Raw genomic sequence first — 18480 nt, forward strand, 5'->3', positions numbered from 1 at the left:
ATTGTAACATCTGGTAACTAAGCAATCTTCTTCTGAAACTAGACCGACAATGCAGAAACCTGAACTCTCAAAAGTGGCCAGGTGTAGACCTTTGTCTAATCCCGCGTGAAAAAGCCAGTACCCTGGAAATTCTGAATATCTTAGGATCAAATTTCCCATGGCAACACCATTGACCAAAGGAATACCAAACTCTGTAATAGATGTGGGCAGAGGCAGACTTCCATGCCCTAAGCATCGTTTGAATTACAGAACTAGATAAAATCTTTTGCTCTTAGGAGGGAGTGACGAACCTCTGGAGTGAGAAGGATCCTCTGAGACCTTATAAGACGATGCTGTCCGTTCCACCTGGAGAGAATCCATTTTTGTAAAGGCCTGAAATGGAACTGAGCATATTCCACCATGTTGATGGTGGATAGCATGGAACCCCAGGACCCACATTGCTGAGTGAATGGACACCGTCTCATTGCGGAGCAACTTGCGCACCTGCAATTGTAGAGCCAAAAACATGTTCACTGGTAGAAAGATCCTTTATGACAGGGTATACATTAGCACCCCCAGATGTACCATCTGCTGTGTTGGAGAAAGGGAAGACTTTTTCCCAATTGATTTTCCAGCCCTGCTCCTGTATACAGGCAGTGGTCAGCTGGAGATGTTGTAAAACCTCCATAGACTGCCAATATCAGGAGGTCGTCCAAATATGACAGTATCCTGACTCCTTCTGAATGAGCAATCATGACCGCCATTATCTGGGTAAACACCCGAGGGGCTGTGGACAGACCAAAAGGCAAAAGGTAATGTTGCTGACGAATAGCAAAAATCAGAAACCCTTGGTGCAATAATGCAATAGACACATGCAGATATGCCTCCTGTATGTCTAGGGAACCATGAAATCCCCAGGGTCCACTGCCAGCATAATTGGCAGTATGGTCTCCATACGGAACTTGGGCACATGGATGAACCTGTAGAGATTTCAGATTCAAAATAGAGCAATGAGATCCATTTATCTTCTGAATCAAAAACAAATCTGAGTAAGAACTCCTTCCTTGTTAGCTAAAGGAATCCGGGATTATCACCCGTAAAGTTAACAGGGCATGAATGGCCTTGATAGGATCTGATGGGAGAGTTGTGCAAACAACCTTCTGGGGAGTAACCCTTTAGGAAGGTATCAAGTAAGAATCCCTAGTAGGGGGATTTCCCACCAAATGCACTCTCCCTGTGGGAGAGGGTAAAAAGACACTAGTCTTTTTGGAATCTGGAACATTTTATCTGGAGTGTTCCATGCTTCCCCCATAAACTCAGTGACCTTTTCAGATTGAGGAATTCAGCCTAAGGGGTCTATTTACTAAGCAGTGTTAGGAGACAGAGTGAAAAGTGATACGGTGCCAGCCAATCAGCTCCCAACTGTCATTTTTCAAACACAGCCTGTGAGATGACAGTTGGGAGCTGATTGGCTGGCACCTTATCACTTTTCACTGTCTCCTAACACTGCTTAGTAAATAGACCCCTAAATCACCTTCTGGTGTCTGAACACCAGGCTTATTAGGCTTTAGGAGCCGGTACATCATCTTCTATAATGAGAATTGAATTAACTGCCCCTGAGAGAGAGGAACATCGACTAACGAATGACGCTCTTCTTCTCCGAGATAGGCCCAGAGTGAGAAACCTGTATATCCCCTGCCTCCACAGATGATGTATCAGAATCTGAAAGCGGGGTGGACTGAGGGGATGGTGCAGTCCACCTATACGCTTAGACGGCTGATGCCTTATTCGCCTGTAACATATGCAGATAGGTAGATGATAAAAGCCAGATTCTGGACATAACCATCCATATCCAGGAAGGATGTATGGGAAGAGGAAACATAGCAGGCTGTTCGTGTTCACTCTAGGTCCGGCAGCAGGCAGGACTCCGGACGTAGATCTAGGGCACATCTGCCCGCACGCCTGAAAAGGGGATGTGGCCAATGAAAAGGGGGCGTGTTTATGGCAGGTCCCCTTTTAGTCACTCTTGGGGGCATGCCCAGCACTTATGGACATGTTTTCCCCACCCGCGGGACACTGCGACCCGCGAGTGAAGGACAGAACCAGCAGGCTTTTTCAGCAGGGCACTGCCCTAGTGGGCAGGGTGTTTTCTGCCTTTCAGAAATAAGGCAGGGCGCGGCGCCCCACTGAAACAGCCTAGCGGGAATGCTAGGCTGTAATCATTGTGGGTAATCCAAAGTGGGAGGCAGTGTGGGGGCTGATAAGCGGTCCACTAACTGCATCATTACCGGAGACCAGGAGGACATTCAAGGTGACCCCTGAACAGGTGCTGGCAAGGTGGACTGTTGTGGTGTATAATAATCAACACACAGCCCATCCTGTATGAAATCCTGAGAGGCCAACTGCACAGGATTTACATGAAACCAGCACAGGGACAACAGTATCATGTTTACCCTTGTCCTGAGACATGGGAAATACTTGCAAGTAACCTACAACCAGTGTAGGGTTAACAATGCAATGTGACTAAACCAGGTAGTTGGGCGTTAAGAAAAAAGAAAAAGAAAAAAAAAATATGCTAACTCTGCTAAATATATATATATATATATATATATATATATATATATATATATATATATATAAGTCACATAAAATGCATATATGATATTTGCAAAAGGACATTAAAATCAACTACCTAAACAAATAAACATATAAGTTTGGTAGGATCTACATGCATATAAATATATTTGCAAATGGGTACTAAATTGCAGTCACATTGGTAGGATATAAGTGCAATGCATACAAATAGGCACTGAATCAACTTATACAAGCAAAAAAGTTGGTAGGATTCCAGTGCTATATACCTTGGTCCTAGGAGAATGGTATACTCAGAGAGCGAAACCAAATCTCCCCTCAGCAAACATTTCCATGATCAACTGCAGCTGAGTGTCTCCAATTAATTAGGAGAGAGGGGGATGGGCAGCTCAGTCTTCACAAGTAAATGTGAAGTACAATTTAACCCCTACCACATCCTGGTAGTTGAGGGTCAAATAGAGCAATAGCAGTGATAGTTATAACTGACAGTCATAAATAAAACCTGCCTTAACCCCTTACACTTAGCATACATACGTATAAAGGTAACAATGCAATGTGACCACCTTCACAAATATCTTAATGAATGTGAAGAAAGAAACCCCCACCCCAAGAGGATTGAGAGAAAAATTAAAGACAGTGTCAATACAGCAACTAGCAAACAGTCACATAAAATGCATATGTAGTATAATTACAATTGGCTCTAAATAAACTACAGCAATGCCAAGGTAGAGGTATACAGGGAGACTGACCCAGACCCTCCTGAGACCAGCAGCTACAGGGCGCACTGAGCTGGACCGTGAGCGTCTCATATACAAATGGAGGGTAGGTGGAGCAACCCAGAAGCGCAAAACCCTTCATAGGGACTGCATCTAAGTCGGGGGAGGAGCTGCCGGGGGAGCGCCTACCTCCCCTAAGCTGTGTTAACCAGCCGGGTATGCTGGCCTCGTGGTAGCAGATAGAGTCTACTGCCAATCCCCGGCGAGAGACGATAAGGCCCCGGCTGGTGTAGTGAGGATGCGGACAATTCCGGGCCCTGACAGGAGCGGCTTCTGGTGCATCTCTGACACCAGAAGCAAGGAGTGCCGTGCGCGATTCCTCGTAAGCGAGGAACTGCCTTACCTGACATCTGCAAGGATCCAGTGCAGTCCAGGTCGCCGCATTGCTGCTAGCCAAGCTCAGCCTCGACCTGCCGAAATCACCAGCACAAATACTGATGTTGCGACCCGGCGGAGGTACATGGAGTTGCAGTATGTGCGTCTTAATTCAGACACTAGACACTGACGACTCAGAAAACATAAAATAAAAGCTTAGGATTGCTCTGTAAAGTCCCCCTGTTACAAAGGTGCATCTTGATCCTGCTGCACCAAACGAACAACTGAAGTCATATGGCTAGGGGCGGGGTATATATATGGGGAAGGACCCGGAGCATTCTGAGAGCAGAAGCTTTAACTGTTTGGTGCCTGGTTTTCCAACCATAATATCCCCATGGTATCCCTATGGACACCGAAAAAGAAAGTTATATTGTATAGCATATGCTCACCGTATAAGGCAAATTTAAAATATCATGCCAGTAAGCGCTCCTCTGACGTCCCAGCATGCCCTAAAAGTCAACTAAACAGCCCAATCAGTTTTGTTCAAAATTCATGGAAATTCACCCTCCATCTTAGTTTTCAATGTGCTTCCATTTTATACCAACCTAAACAGCAGGATACAATTTAAATTAAAGCATTTAAATCTTAAACTTGCTCTCAGTTGACTAGTTTCTAGTGAATATTTATCTACAATAAGTCTTTCAACATGTATACTGTATACAAGTATATTGAAAATTTTGATTAGGCAGCGACATTTCTACATTACACCGTTATGGCTCCCCATCAATTTAATAGTGTTTATTGAAACTGTATATCTTGTAGTTTTAAAAAATAATCACCTACTTTTACTATAGGGAGATCAAAGACCTCTCTGGCTTCGCCAACCTCAGGATTGTCTCCATCCTCTGCAATAATGTGCGTAGCCAAAGCATTATAGGACACTTCTTTCGCCTTTCCCGCTTTTAGCATCTGTACAACCTATTAAAATAATAAAATATTTTTTACAACTTTGTAAAACAAACAAAAAAAATAATAAATTTTCAGCGGCACAGAATGTGTTTAAATAAGTACAAATCAAAGGCAGAATAAAAGAATTAATTGGGATTTTGAAATTCTAAAAAAAAAAAAAAAAAAAAAAAATGAACCGCTTCAATATTTGCTGAACACCTGCATAAAATGCTTCTACATGGGTAGTTTTATATTCACCCACAGAGAGCTGCAAATGACCTCAAATGGATGCTTGTAAAAAAGCAGACTATGGTATGTATCTTTGGCATCCATTGGATCTACCATGAACAAGGCTTTCAGCACTTCTGGTATCGCTGCCTTAAATATGAAAGGAGAAGGATTTAATGATCATAAGAGTTCAAACACCTGCAGCAATAGCTTTCGCACGGAGCATTTTACAACCCTAGAACTGTTAAGAGAATGATGCCAAACAAACATATACCTACTCCTACGCTGATTATACTGATCCCTATGGAAGCCATTTATAAACTGTGAAGAAAGAGCCATTAGATAATATAATTCATCACATGTAATTTTAAAAGGAATTAATTGGCATTTCAGTATTTTAAAATATATATATTTTGACAAACATGTGCATGGTCGCCAGATCTTTTTTAACCAGGTTGCAGCTAAAAATGAATAACAAAATGTTTGCATATAATATTATTTCCCCTCCAATAAAGCTCCTGCTCTCAGTGCTAGATGACTAGACATCCAATAGAGCTCTAAGGAAGAGTTGTAATAAAGCTTATTTTTTCTTAAAAAAGTTACAAACATCTCTACCATACCCTTGTTGAAAAATATATTATATAGACCATGGCTCTCTGTAAAAAGGTGTGTGGAAGGGAGGAACGGGGCTCGTTTGCCATGTTGGAAGTGAGGGAGGGGCAAATTGGATTAAGGAAGGGCCCACTTGAGAGTACATATTTTCTTTGTCTAGACTCGAGTCTAGACTAACTTTTGTGAAGCTTAGGTTTTTTTTTTACACTAGCCGAAAATCTATATGTGGTTCAGTATAGAAATGAAGTATAAGGTCAAATACTTGAATTGTTTGACCTCAGTAACCGATATACACTAAAGACTGGAAAACAAAAATCAATGCAGATGAGAGTTGCAGTTAACCAAATGACTGAATAAAAGGGACATGAATTGAACGTGGATTTGCAATATGATCGAGAATTCACTAGAAAACAAATATCAATCCATAAGAAAGCATAGAGGGTAGCATAACTGCTGGAGTACCAACTGTCCAATATCAGTGGGATAGCCCTGAGCTAATGCAACCAAAAGCTTCAGGTGACAAATTGCATGACCAGAGTATTCCACCGGTAGTACATTGAACTCACGGAGCATAACTACATTACTGCTATGATTTCACTCTAGTAAAAGAGATGGTATGCAGAATTAACTAGGTTTAAAAGTAAGGCACGAATATACTATCGAGCGAATATCACATTTGACAACCTACGAAATAAGCCAGTGGTTCCAAAATTGGCTGCCACGTCACCCCAAGGCACTTACAGGGCTGACATCTTTTGTAGTCTGTACTGCATATGCGGCCTGTTGCCTTAGAGAGGCAGCAAGTGGTCCTTTATACAGCCTGCACGGCTTATAATATTTCTGCTATCCTCACCCCCCCCCTGCAATCCCCTCCTTGGTAGATCTCCTCCTTATTGCTTCCTATGCAGAGTGACAGCAGGCCTCAATGTAAGTAGGGTCTGCTGCCTTCTAGAATCTTATCCCAATCCCTTGTTTGTCCCATCCAGTCTGTGTCTGCCATAATCTTTGTATTAGTGTCTGTGACAGATTCAGAGGTGGACGCTAATGCCGCCGCCGTGGCTGCGATAATATACAAACTCTGTGGACAGTGGAAATTAACTGAACTCAAACCCCTCACCATTTGTGCAGCATCGCTTTGATCATCGACATTTACGACGCCCTATAGCTGGCACAGTGTCGCCTTCTGAACTTTCTTTAATCATGGCCTCTTTAGCTGCGGCTGTGTGTCTGAACGTGCCTGCATTCTCACTGACATGCCCTTGACACTCACATAACACGCCCATGTCATCTCTACAGGCCACCTCCCAGGAACGCCCATAGCATTCAGCCACCAGCTTTATTACAATTGACTGTTCGCAACAGTGGCCTCTGACTACAGTCAGTGGTATGCATGCGCCGTAAGGGTTTCTCAGACTTTTCGGACATGCGAAGTAGCCCCCCCCCAAAATTGCTTAACCGCGCAAACAGACACAGCATCCACACCAGAGTCAGGCCCTCTCTCTCCAATCTGTATGTGAATCTGACCACAGCCCTCCATCTGTGTATGCTATGCATTGCTCCCCCCTTCTTTTCATCCCCTCATCTCCTCCCACAACCCACTTACACAAAACTCTTCAAAATCCCCCACCTCCTTTTGCTGGCTTCAACTTCTTTCCTCTTTATCATTCTGCTCTTCTGATCAATGTGATTGGCAGCTACCAGCACTGGTTTTGCCAATCAGAAGCCAAACAGAACAGAAGGGGATCAATCTATCCCAACTGACCCAATTTTGAATTTTGTGGTTGCTTGACCATTTTTTTTTTTAATCATTTTTTGCCCATCACCCCCCCATGTATGCCAATAGTCCAAAACTACAAGTATTTTTATTTAATTCATGGCCTTTTAAAAATGGTAGCCATCTGTATGGCGGACAGTGATTTTCATGTTTGTAGGTATTTATGCTAACAGCTCAGGACTAGAAGGAGGCACAAAAGCCATTGTATCATATCTCTTGCTGGCAACATAGGATTTTATTTTAAATCTTGGCTCAAGTCAAGGTCTATATGATAGTGAGCTACTCTGAAAATTTCAAGTTTCAGAATGAAGTGGAACTAGAGTTACATACCAAACAAATGCCTTCGATAAGGCGGTATTATACAGAAAATACAAGACAACTTTTGCCTGTGGATACAGGCTAGTGTTCCTGCTACGCTGTTTTAGCAGGACGCCACGCCCTGCCCGATTTCAAAAAGGCAGAATGCACCCTGACCTTCTGGCTGTGTCCCGCTAAAACATGCCGGGTGACGTCCCCACCCGTGGGCCGCAGTGTACGTGGGTGAGATAAATTGCGGTGCAGCGATCACCACCGGTAAATAGATGTCATGTGCATGGCATCTATTCGCAAATAAAGCAGAGCTTGGAGGCAGCCCGGCATGTCCGTAAGTGCCAGACACGCCCCCAAGAGTGATGAAAAGGGGGTGAGTCTTAAAGACCATCCCTCTTCTTGTGACCACGCCCCCTTTTGGAAACGCTAGAGTGCCCTTTCTATGGTCCGTCACCGGATATAGAGGGAACACTATGGGCACAATGTGGAGTAGGATGAGAGGCAAAGGATGTTATTTATTCAACCATATAAAAATTATACCAAGCATTACAAGAATCAGTCATGTTTGGAGAAAAGTTGAAATCCCAAGTAGTATACAATTAGACGACCTAATAAAATAAATTTTTTTAGATAATTTTATTCTGCATTTATTTTTTATTGAAAAATAGGTCTTGGAAAAGATAAAACCCTAAAATACTAAGGAATAGGATAATGATTTGGATATAAACAGATGATACAATAGTGCATTATCTAAAGGTTTTGTTTGGTACATAACTCTAGTTCCACTTCATTACCAAACTTGAAATTTTCACAGCAGCTTAGTATCATATAGACCTTGACTTAAGCCACAAAATATATTTTTTCCTGTGTTGCCAACCACAGATATTTAGCCCTAAAACAGGTACAATTTAAAAAAACAAACAAGTTTTATTTAAAAAAAATATATATATATATCTAACAAATTGCAGCAAATGACAACAAAAAATTACTAGTGTATATAAATGTACCTCACACAAACAAACCTGAGATTTTTTATCAAGCAAAGATAATGAATCTTTTCAAAGTCACATTTTCAGAAATATTTAGTTATGATTGAGCTCCCTTTTTCAATTATCAAAAAGTGTGATCGGGTAATCAATGTATGATGAAAAATGTAGCCCAGACTTTGCTGAGAAGAATGGGTTTTGTCCTAAGACTCTACCACCTCCCAGTCCTGAGATATTTGCATAAATGCCTCCAAATATGAAAATCTCTGTCTGCCATTATTTAAAAATGGCTGACCTTTCTAAAAGGAAGCGAGTAAAAGAAAAATATTTGTGGTTTTGAACTATGGGCATATAGGGGTAATAACAATTAAAAAGGTCCTGCAACCACTTCATCGGGATTAACCAAAGGGCACAGTGTCCGCCAACACATAACTGAACAGTCAGATAAAGCACCATTTTCTTAAATGCAATGACTTTGCCAAATACCTCAATAAAAAAAACAAATTGGACTAGAGGGTGCCGTGAAAAAGAAACTGCTGAGACTCTAGGGCCCTCAAAGGTTTGAAGATGTGATTTATTTTTAATCCATTAAAAGGAAACATTATTATTAAACATTTACATTGGCTATGATTAAATAGTCATGCATAAGAAAACAAAAATACAAACAGGTTTGGTTCGTGAGAATTATTTGTGCAGGCTCTTTGCACAAAGGCCAATGCAAAAAAAATAAATAAAAAAATTCTTACAGACTTGCTGACTTCTAACTTTCGTCTCTGGTTTTCAGATACATTTGTCCAGATCTGAGAATATATATGTACATTCTGTTATTATTACAGTGTTGATTTGTAAGGTGCCACAGTGCTCCACAACAGCAGACAGAACATACATTAATAACAGACATAAAAGGTAGAGAAAATAAAAGCAGACAATGGGTAGGAAGCACCTTACTAAGGAGAGATTACAATCTAGTGGGAAAAGGCCAGAAAGGAGACCAAGAGGAGTGGGTAACTTCATGTAGACTACAAACAATTAGTTATAGGTTATAATTATTATATAGGTGTGCATTTACTATCAGTAGATTTACTGTCCTTCGGTTTGTCAATGCCACCTATCAGCAGCAGCTTTAACAGATCGTTTTAAAAAAGGCAATAGGATTTAATGCTAAACAGGACTCATTTAGCAGTAATTCTGATTGCCTTTTTTAAAACGATCGGTCAAAGCCACCGTTGCTCTGGAACTGTGACAAACTGGTGGATAGTAAACATTCCTTTTCAGCTCAATGCCATGTCGTAATAAAATCACACCAGCAAGTGCTATATAAGAACCCTGATGTTTGATGTGTAATTTAAAATAATGATCAGATTCAGACGCATGTAAAATGTTGTATAATAGCTAAAGTAAAGATAATGCCCTACTAAAAATGTCAAATGTTTCCAGAAATGTTATAGCATTGTCATTTAGAAACATTTTTGATTTGTATTTTAGAAATGCTACAAAAGAGGGATGCAGTTTTTTATATATGTAAACATTGTTTGCAAGGACATCAAAGCAGAGTGGTATAAAAAAAACAACAACAGATTAATCCTTTATACTATATTTCACTTCTCCATCAGGAAGGACAAACTATAAAATAACACATGGCTTGACGCTTAGCTTGAATGAAATTGGGCGCATTTATTCTCTCGGACTGCATGTACGGTAAATATACATATATTCACCTGTATGCAGTGAGCCTATCCATACTCTCGATTTGCTGCAAGTCATCATCAGTGTGCACTTGTACTAAGTGTAAAAGGTACACCGGCAAACAAGAGCATCTATGCTCATGTCCAACTCTGCGTAGCCCGCACCTGGGTCCACACACCCTCACTGAAGTTTACCTACACGAGAACGTACCATTACGCCTCTTCAAACGCTGCATTGCCCATACTCGCATACGCTGCTGCGGGGCATGTGCAGTGCAAAAAACACACAATATGCTTTCTCCCACAGGTGTACATTCAACATCATCAGCTCCACAGTGTCTATATCATTCAAAGGTGATACAAGATAAACAGCAGGTTTGCGAAAAAATTGGTTTTACATAATGTGTCCATACAGTTTGTGATTGGCTATGCGAGCCAAGTACAGATGAAACAGGCAGTAAAAGTAAATGGCAAATCCTTTATCCTTCTTAGACCCGGGAGAGAGTGCGCAACATCTAATATTTGCACGGACTATGCAAACGCTGTACAAAACTCTAGTCTGGCATAGAATTAAACATTATCGTATCGCAGGTAAAAAAAAACTCAAAAGGATGTTAAAAAAATAAATAAAAAGGCTGCTGTTTTTTACTGGGTACACACTGGCAGATATATAGGCCGATCAATTGATCACCCAAAATATGGGATGCCCGTCGGCCAGTGTGTACCAGCAATATGTCTTTGAACGACGTCGTTCACAGACATATCGCGTTGGCTCTGCTGCAGAGCCGATGCCCAATACATCTGTAGGTACATTGGGGCATCATGCTGTGTATGGGCGGTCTGCCGACCTCCTGTTGTACACTTGAAGCAGGGGCAGCAGGGAGGTGGCCTGACACGAACCCCAGACAGTGGGACCCGTGGTCAGAAGACAGATGATGGCTGTTCAGTGTGTATGAACAACCATCATCTGTAGATATATATGTTATGTGTGTACCCAGCTTTAGAGAATGTTTAATAAAAGCATACAAAATAGTAATATCCCATGTCTGTTTTCACAAGCTTGTTTATAAATCTGAACACAATCACTTAAACTTAATCAGGACTACTCTGGCAAAAAAAAAAACCCTTCAGCCATTTATTAACTTATTGGGGAGAAATTAATTGTATTTGGACGCCAGTAGATCTCGTCTAAAGTGACGGGAGCTATTTAATTGTTTGTGCCAGTGGATAGCATTCCCACTAGGCTGTTTTCAGCAGGGCGCCGCACCCTACCCTATTTCTGAAGGGAAGAAAGCACCCTGCCCTCCAGCGCAGCGCCCCGCTGAAACAGCCTGCGGGTTCTGTCCTCCACCCGTGGGCCGCAGTGTCCCGCAAATGTAGAAGACGGCAGAGCAGCGGTCACCCGGCATCCATCAGTGACTGCGGCGCTTGGGGGCTGCACGGTACGTCCGTAAGTGCCGGGCACGCCCCCAAGAGTGACGGAAAGGGGACGCAGCATAAAGACACGCCACCTTTTCCTTGCCCACGCCCCCTTTTTGGGTGCGTGCGGAAGTGCCCTTGCTCTGGGTCCGGCGCCCTGCCTGCCGCCGGACCTAGATTCAACACTAAGTGGGCACGAGTGACGCATTCTTGCACCCCAAATGCATCGGGATTAGCTGTGTAAAGTGGCTTTTCCCATCCAAACTACCAGGTGTGCTGCAGTTAAAACATCAAAAGCCCTACCTTAGTCAGATTTCTGCTCACACCTAAGGAGGAGAAATCCGCAATAAGTGATAGGCGTCCGGTAGCACAAACAATTGACTAGCTCTTGGCATTTTAGATGAAAGCTACAAGCATCGAAAAACAACTGAATCCTCCCCTTTGAGCATATGTGACCAAAGCAGTGTACCTAGGCACTACCAACAAAGGCTAAATCCACTGGGGACCAACTCCTGTCAGAAAGAATACCAGTGGCCCGTCCCTTAGAGTTTCTTAAATTTCGCTATGTGGCAAAGTTTATCATCCAGCACAGTCAGGTTAGATTTCCATTCTGATACCGCTCTTTGTAGAGACCTGTTCACTTCTGTATGACCATCTACAGGAGGTTATGCTTGGGACAGATGGCCTTTTATTTTTTGCCTGATAGAAGGAGAAAGAGCAAATCCCTGGAAATTGTTAAATTAAAAGGAAGACCAAGTACCCAGTCACCATTGCTCTTTATGTTAATTTGCCATTATTTACATTTGTGGACATTTTGATTTAACTGTTTTACAATAAAGAGCACTTTTTTAATTAAGAAATATTTCTTCAAGTGTAAAAATAAGCTTAAGATACCAAAGGGGATGCTAGGGTGTCCAATAAGGAGACCAACACTAGGTGGCCAGGAAATAGGTTCTGGTGTATTTGGTCATAGCCGATGGAGGGACTCAGGATTTGGTGTTGTTACAGTGCATATCTTAAAATACACTTGTCAAACTTTACAATGAGAAATGTACTTTTAATGTAAACAAACATGCCAAGCTGGAAGTTTGTTGAAAAATAAATATCCAGTAGCAATACATTTTACACTGCAAACATGTAATGTACAAAGCAAAACAACAGCTTAATGGTGCATACACACGATCAGATTTTTTCTTCAGATATGGACGATAACGATTTAAAAATCGTTCAGTCGTTCATATCTGAAGGAAAATCGTTCATATCTGACATGCCTGAACGATGGACGATCAACGATGCGCGTTCCCGTTTGTCAGATAACGATATCTGACATCTGATGGGTTTGCAGTCAGACTTGGACGATTCCATTCATTTTAATGCAGTCAAAAATCGTTCAATCGTTCAAATCGTTCAAAACTTTGGTCAAATCGTCCAAATCGTTCAAATCGTTTAATCGTTCAGTCGTTCATCTGACAAATCTGACAAGTCTGACAAATCTGACCGTGTGTACGCTCTTTAACAAGTCTTTAAAAGCAGATTTATATAAAAGTTGTATGTGTTACTATAATGTGACTTGCAGTATCATAGGTGTTTTTAAACATGTCATGACACAAACACCATCTTCCTGCACATAGGCGAGTTAAATAATTTAGAAGTGAGTGTACTGATAATAAACATTATTTCAGAATGTATCATTTGCCCAGGCACAAAACAGCACAACACTGGGTAAATTAATCATTTATTTAGTGTAGAGGAGAATGGCCTTGTGTTCAGCATATCGCTCAACAGCCACTCTAAAAAAGCTTAGCCATAACCACATATATTACACAAAATATTATAACACATACAGGTAAACCAATAGGCACGTAATAACATCTATTCATACAGCGATTCATTAGTAACTGAGAGATTTTTGTTGGTCAATTCATATAAGGGTGATGTGTGGGAGATGCCCGTGTTGTTGTTAAACCGTCAGATGCATCAGATCCCTTCATTGCCCCCTGAATTGCCCAGATTTTGACCCTAAATTGTGCATCTAATTATGCTGCCCCATAGGATAACGTATTGCTGTGCGCTACATCTCACATTATTGAACTGGCTCTTGCGCTAGGGCCAACCTAAAACTAGGCTCCACTGGAAGAGCCTCAGACGTCAGTTTTGGGTACAGACGAGGTCGATAGAGTCACCTGCTGCCCCATTGAAGGGTTGTAGATAGACCACCTTCCGTAGATGAACCCCGACGTCATCAGCTACTGTCCAATGTCATTACCCACCATCTACGTGAACATAAAGGGGGAACATAATCCTGTAGCAAGCAAAGCGAGCCTGCAAAGGGACAAATGTCTTCTTGTGGTGGCCTTTATGGGCATGGAACTGCACTACCACCCTCACTTGACAACTTCCAGGTACAAAGACTGATCTACACACAACCCCACATGAAGGGGGTGACCTGCCCGTATGTGATGTCCCAGGTGACAGCTGCCTAGTACACGCCTCATACACATACACTGCCGGGACATTACACCAGGCTGGGAGGGAACAGGGCGGAGCAGCAGAACTTTCCTACATAACAATAAGAGTAGTGAGTGAGAGACAGAAGACACTGGGAGCCACAGGGGCCCCTGCACCCCCCCCAGTGTCTCATTAGCAGGAAGTTCCCCGCGGAGACGGTAACGGGCACCTGAGGACCAGGAGCAGCCGACCTCATCGTAACCCCCGGCCCCCCCTACCTGTGGATCCAGGTCCCCCACTAGGTAGAACTTCACATCCTTGAACATGTCCTCCGGCACCGTCAGCTCGGAGTCCGCCATGGCGGCGGAAGCCGGGAGTGAGGGGGTCACTCTGAGCCGTGCACAGCTTAGTACATTCCCCCCTTAGCCGGTGACTTTCGGGCGGGAAGCAGTGAAGGATCAAGGGGATAGCGCCACACGGTGACCAAGATGCAGGGATCGCGCCGCGGCATGAACCATACAGCGCCGGGGTAGGGGCGGCCGGGCGGGCTATGTCCTTCTGTGGACGTCTGCGTTCTACCGTTGTGCCTCCCCTCCGTGTCAGCGAGCGCGGTCAGCGTGACAAACCCTGTGAGACAGCCGGCGTTTTTCTTCAGAATGGTTAAAGTTCCGTATATTGGCTGATGTGAGGGGAGATCACCCCTCGTGTAGACATGGTACATTCCAAGTAGGGGGCGGGGCTCGGAGCTGCTATCCTATAACCACAGAGGGAAGCGTCGCTTAGAAAATGCGTAATCATCGGCTCGTTCCCGAGCGGGTTACGGGCTCTGTCATCTCTGTCCGCCCTCTAGGCTATGGGCAGGTGAGCTGCTCGATATCTGTGGGGCCGGGCGCCGCCGACGTGACGGACTATTGCCAGCAGCAGTGCTAGTACATCGGCTGCGGTGACGCTATCACCCTGCATGGGACACTGTTTAGCTGCGCCTCCGTCGCTGGGAACTGGAGTGTGGCACGGGGGCGCCGGCTTAGCTTCATGGAGCAGATGCCGCCGACGGGGGAGGCGGTCGGGTCCTCAGTATCTGCCTCCCTGTTTGATGTACACATGGCGTCCACCTGCTACAGAAGCTCCCGGCCCGCCGCAGCCGCTCTGTCCATATACCGATTACCCTCCGGGGGAGCTCTGTCTGTGTATATACCGATTACCCTCCGGGGGAGCTCCCGGCCCGCCGCCGCCGCTCACACCCGCCGGCGCTGTACGTTGTCTTCTCTACGGAGCCTGTTTGTTATTTGTCTGTTTTGATATTTATTTGAGTTTTACATCAGCCAAACCTTCCATTAGATGACCCATATTAATAGTCCCATCACTTGATGCCACCGTGCATATATTAAGGGGGAATCTGTATGTCAAAATACCAAAAGTGGTATCCCGATGGATCGGGTAAGCATACTTACCCTTACCCCATCTCCCACTAACCCTACCTTCTTGTAGCCTAACCCCCCCCCCCCCTCCTCCCCCCTTAGTGCCTAACCTCGCCTCTCAAAACATAACCCAGCTATGCTTCCTAAACCTATCACCTCCCCCTGCGGCTAACTCTAATGGTGCCCCGGACTTACCTCGTTCGGGCTGCCATCCTTAAGGACTCTGGCGTCGGGTTCAAGATGGGCGTCGATATTTTGACGCCTATCTTAAGTCCTGTGTTGGACTTTCACGATCGGGATTCAGACTGGCGGCATGCTGTCCGCCGGTCTGATAACTACTTCTGTATTATGGGCCTGCTGTAAGAAATAATGATATAACAAGGTGCCTGTGGACAGCTTTTGTGTGTATGTATGTATCTATAAATGTCTATCACAAATTGCTACTCACTACCTGTAACTTTTATGTAGGGGTGCAATGTTGGCTGTGTTTATTGGTAAGTGGGGCCGTGCAATTAGCCAAGGCCTTGTGCTGTACACATGACTGTAGTCTGTAGCTCCGGCGAAGCTATTATGGCAGTAGCTTGCATGTGAATGAATCGGCCGCAATATGTAAGGCAGACGCACACCATGTGGCAATAGTGAAAAAACTTCAATCTATTTTAACAAGGAGATACTTTTTATATAAATACTAGCTGATGTGCCCAGTTTCATCTGGGTAGACCACATTGGTGGTCCTCTCGGGTGCTAGGATCACGAGGCAGCTGGGTGAGCGCTCTCTGGAGCAAGCCACAGAGAACTGCCTCCCCCCCCTGAGCACAGCCAGTAAACACTGTGCCCCCCCTGAGCACAGCCAGTAAACACTGTGGCCTTGATATTCCTCGAGTGCTTTTACTTGTAGACTGCAGTGTTTGGGCCGGTTGAGGTTCCACAACACTGGAAGCCCCACTTTGCGGAGAAGCTTGTGGGCTAGGAGGGCTAAGGAACTCCAAAAGGTAATAGACCGTATAATCCATATGCATTATCTGCCCCTTCAAATGACTAAGGTAGAGTGTCATTAATGACCGTAGCATGTCGTTCTTGGGAGTCAGAATAGCTTGCTCTCGCACAGCCAGTCCATGGACTTTTTCTTTTTTTTTTTTTTTTTTGTGGATGCTAGCAATATCTGTATATCCTGGCTGTGAGGTCTGCTAGGGTCTTCACTACTGTTCCTAAATCTGCATACACGTAAAGATTTTCTGTTCAACCATCCAACTAGTTGATTGGTTGGAATGAAAATCTGGTAAGGTATGGGAGTAACTGATGATCAGCAATTTGCTCCTAAATGCCAGAAAACAGATGAAAATGGTCGTCAGACAAGTTTGAACAAATTGTTTATATCAAACATTTAACAAACGACAGTTTTTGTCCATTTTTCCGGCATTTGGGAGCAAATTGCTGATTGTCATTTGCTTTCATACCTTACCAGATTTTCATTTCAACCAATCAACTAGTTGGATGGTTGGACAGAAAATCTTTACGTGTGTATGCAGCTGAAGCCTGCAGGGATGGTCCCCTTTCCCTCGGACTCTTGATGCTCTCCGTCCCCTATTTTGAATAGGAGTTCGGAGAATTGCCCAGTGGGAGACATCACCCCTCAACTGGACCCTCAACTTCCGCTCGATACTACTGGCAGAGTCTGCCGGAAGTCTCTAGCTAGCAGCGTGGTGACACCCATCATCACTCCATTGTTTCCTGTCTTTAAGGGCTCTGCTCAGTGGTTCAAATCACTCCTTGTGTGTCAAAGTAATCCAGTTGCACACAATGAGCTTACAGTGTTCAGTCTTTAGCAGTGGCGGCTTCAGAGGTGGGGCTGCAGCGCAGTCCAATATTCAAATAGGGGAACCACACCAACTGCCACCCCAAGTGCTTCCAAATACAGCAGTTGGTGTGGCCCCAACTTAAATATTGGACTGTACTGCAGTCCCACCTCTGGAACCGCCACTCGTCCCAGATAGTGAGCTTGCAGTCCTGCAGCACTTGGGCCCATATGCTTTGTCACCCAATCACCTTGGTTGAGAGGTAACATTTTACACCTTTTTAGCTCCTTAGGAGTCTAATTCAGAAAAATCCCTGCTTAGTGGGTGCTTAGGTCATGGAAGGAATATACTCCCCAAGTTGTTGAGTCGGTCAGGACATTTGTTTTTATATATTAAGAAAAAAATACAAAATAAATATAGCCTCATGCAATTGCTTTCTGAGTTGTTATAAGTTGTCATTGTTTTGCAATGGTAATTCTTACTCATACAGGTACTGCATTAGTAGTCAGGCTGTGGGGAACCTTAGCAGTGCATGTTTTCAAGGTATCACAAGATTATCATATGGTTTATTTTTAAAGTAATAGGCAATAAATATACCTGTGCTCCAACTAGAGGGACATTGTTATGACAAATTAAAACATTCTAATGGGTGAATGCTACATTCACATGTAATGAACTATCTTGTGACAGGTACTTTTCTTAATTACTATTTCTACTTCAGGGTCCATAGGGTATCCACAGGATACCTTTGTGTATAGGTGTGACGTCAGTCACTGGGCACCATAGAGTTAAGCTTTCAGCCTCCCAGGATGCACTAGGGTCCCCCTCCTATACCCCACCCCCGAGCCAAGGCATCTCAGTTTAGTTCGGTGCCCGGCCGGAGTCGGAGGCACCTGTTAGAGGGGGGCCATGAAGAGCCCCTGAAGTTTTCGTTTTGCAGCTGTGGCTGCACATCTGGAAGTACAGCATGGACAGTCAGTTTTGACGTCCATGCTGTCTTTCCTACACCGCCGCCGGTACCAGAACGCCGGTACCGATCCTGGGATGCTGGTAAGCATCTGGGGTCACAGCTAGCGGTGACCCCAGATGTTTAGGACCATGGCCGGAGTCAAGGGGGGCAGCAAGGTAAGCAGCGGGGTCCCGCGGTGAGTCCCCGCTGATACATGGTCCAGAAGTCCCCAGGCAGGGGGCTCCA

At 44.0% G+C, this 18480-nt stretch overlaps 1 protein-coding gene across 2 annotated transcripts in view; it reads right to left on the reverse strand.

The window, feature by feature from the left end:
- Positions 1–14657, reverse strand: part of PAXIP1 (PAX interacting protein 1) — a 59501-nt gene extending 44844 nt beyond the window's left edge. Inside the window, exons 1-3 of one of the 2 annotated variants that reach the window (XM_088450361.1) lie at positions 14350–14657; positions 9266–9319; positions 4506–4640 (exon numbers count right to left, since the gene is read on the reverse strand). In XM_088450361.1, coding sequence (XP_088306487.1) covers positions 4506–4640; positions 9266–9319; positions 14350–14430 — 270 coding nt within the window. In that variant the 5' untranslated portion in view covers positions 14431–14657. The remainder of the gene's footprint in view (positions 1–4505; positions 4641–9265; positions 9320–14349) is intronic. The other variant, XM_088450362.1, reaches the window with a different exon arrangement.
- Positions 14658–18480: the final 3823 nt, after the last annotated feature.

The sequence above is a fragment of the Taudactylus pleione genome, unplaced genomic scaffold (assembly GCF_031769625.1).
Source record: "Taudactylus pleione unplaced genomic scaffold, aTauple2 ptg000517l, whole genome shotgun sequence".
Taxonomy (NCBI): Eukaryota; Metazoa; Chordata; class Amphibia; order Anura; family Myobatrachidae; genus Taudactylus; species Taudactylus pleione.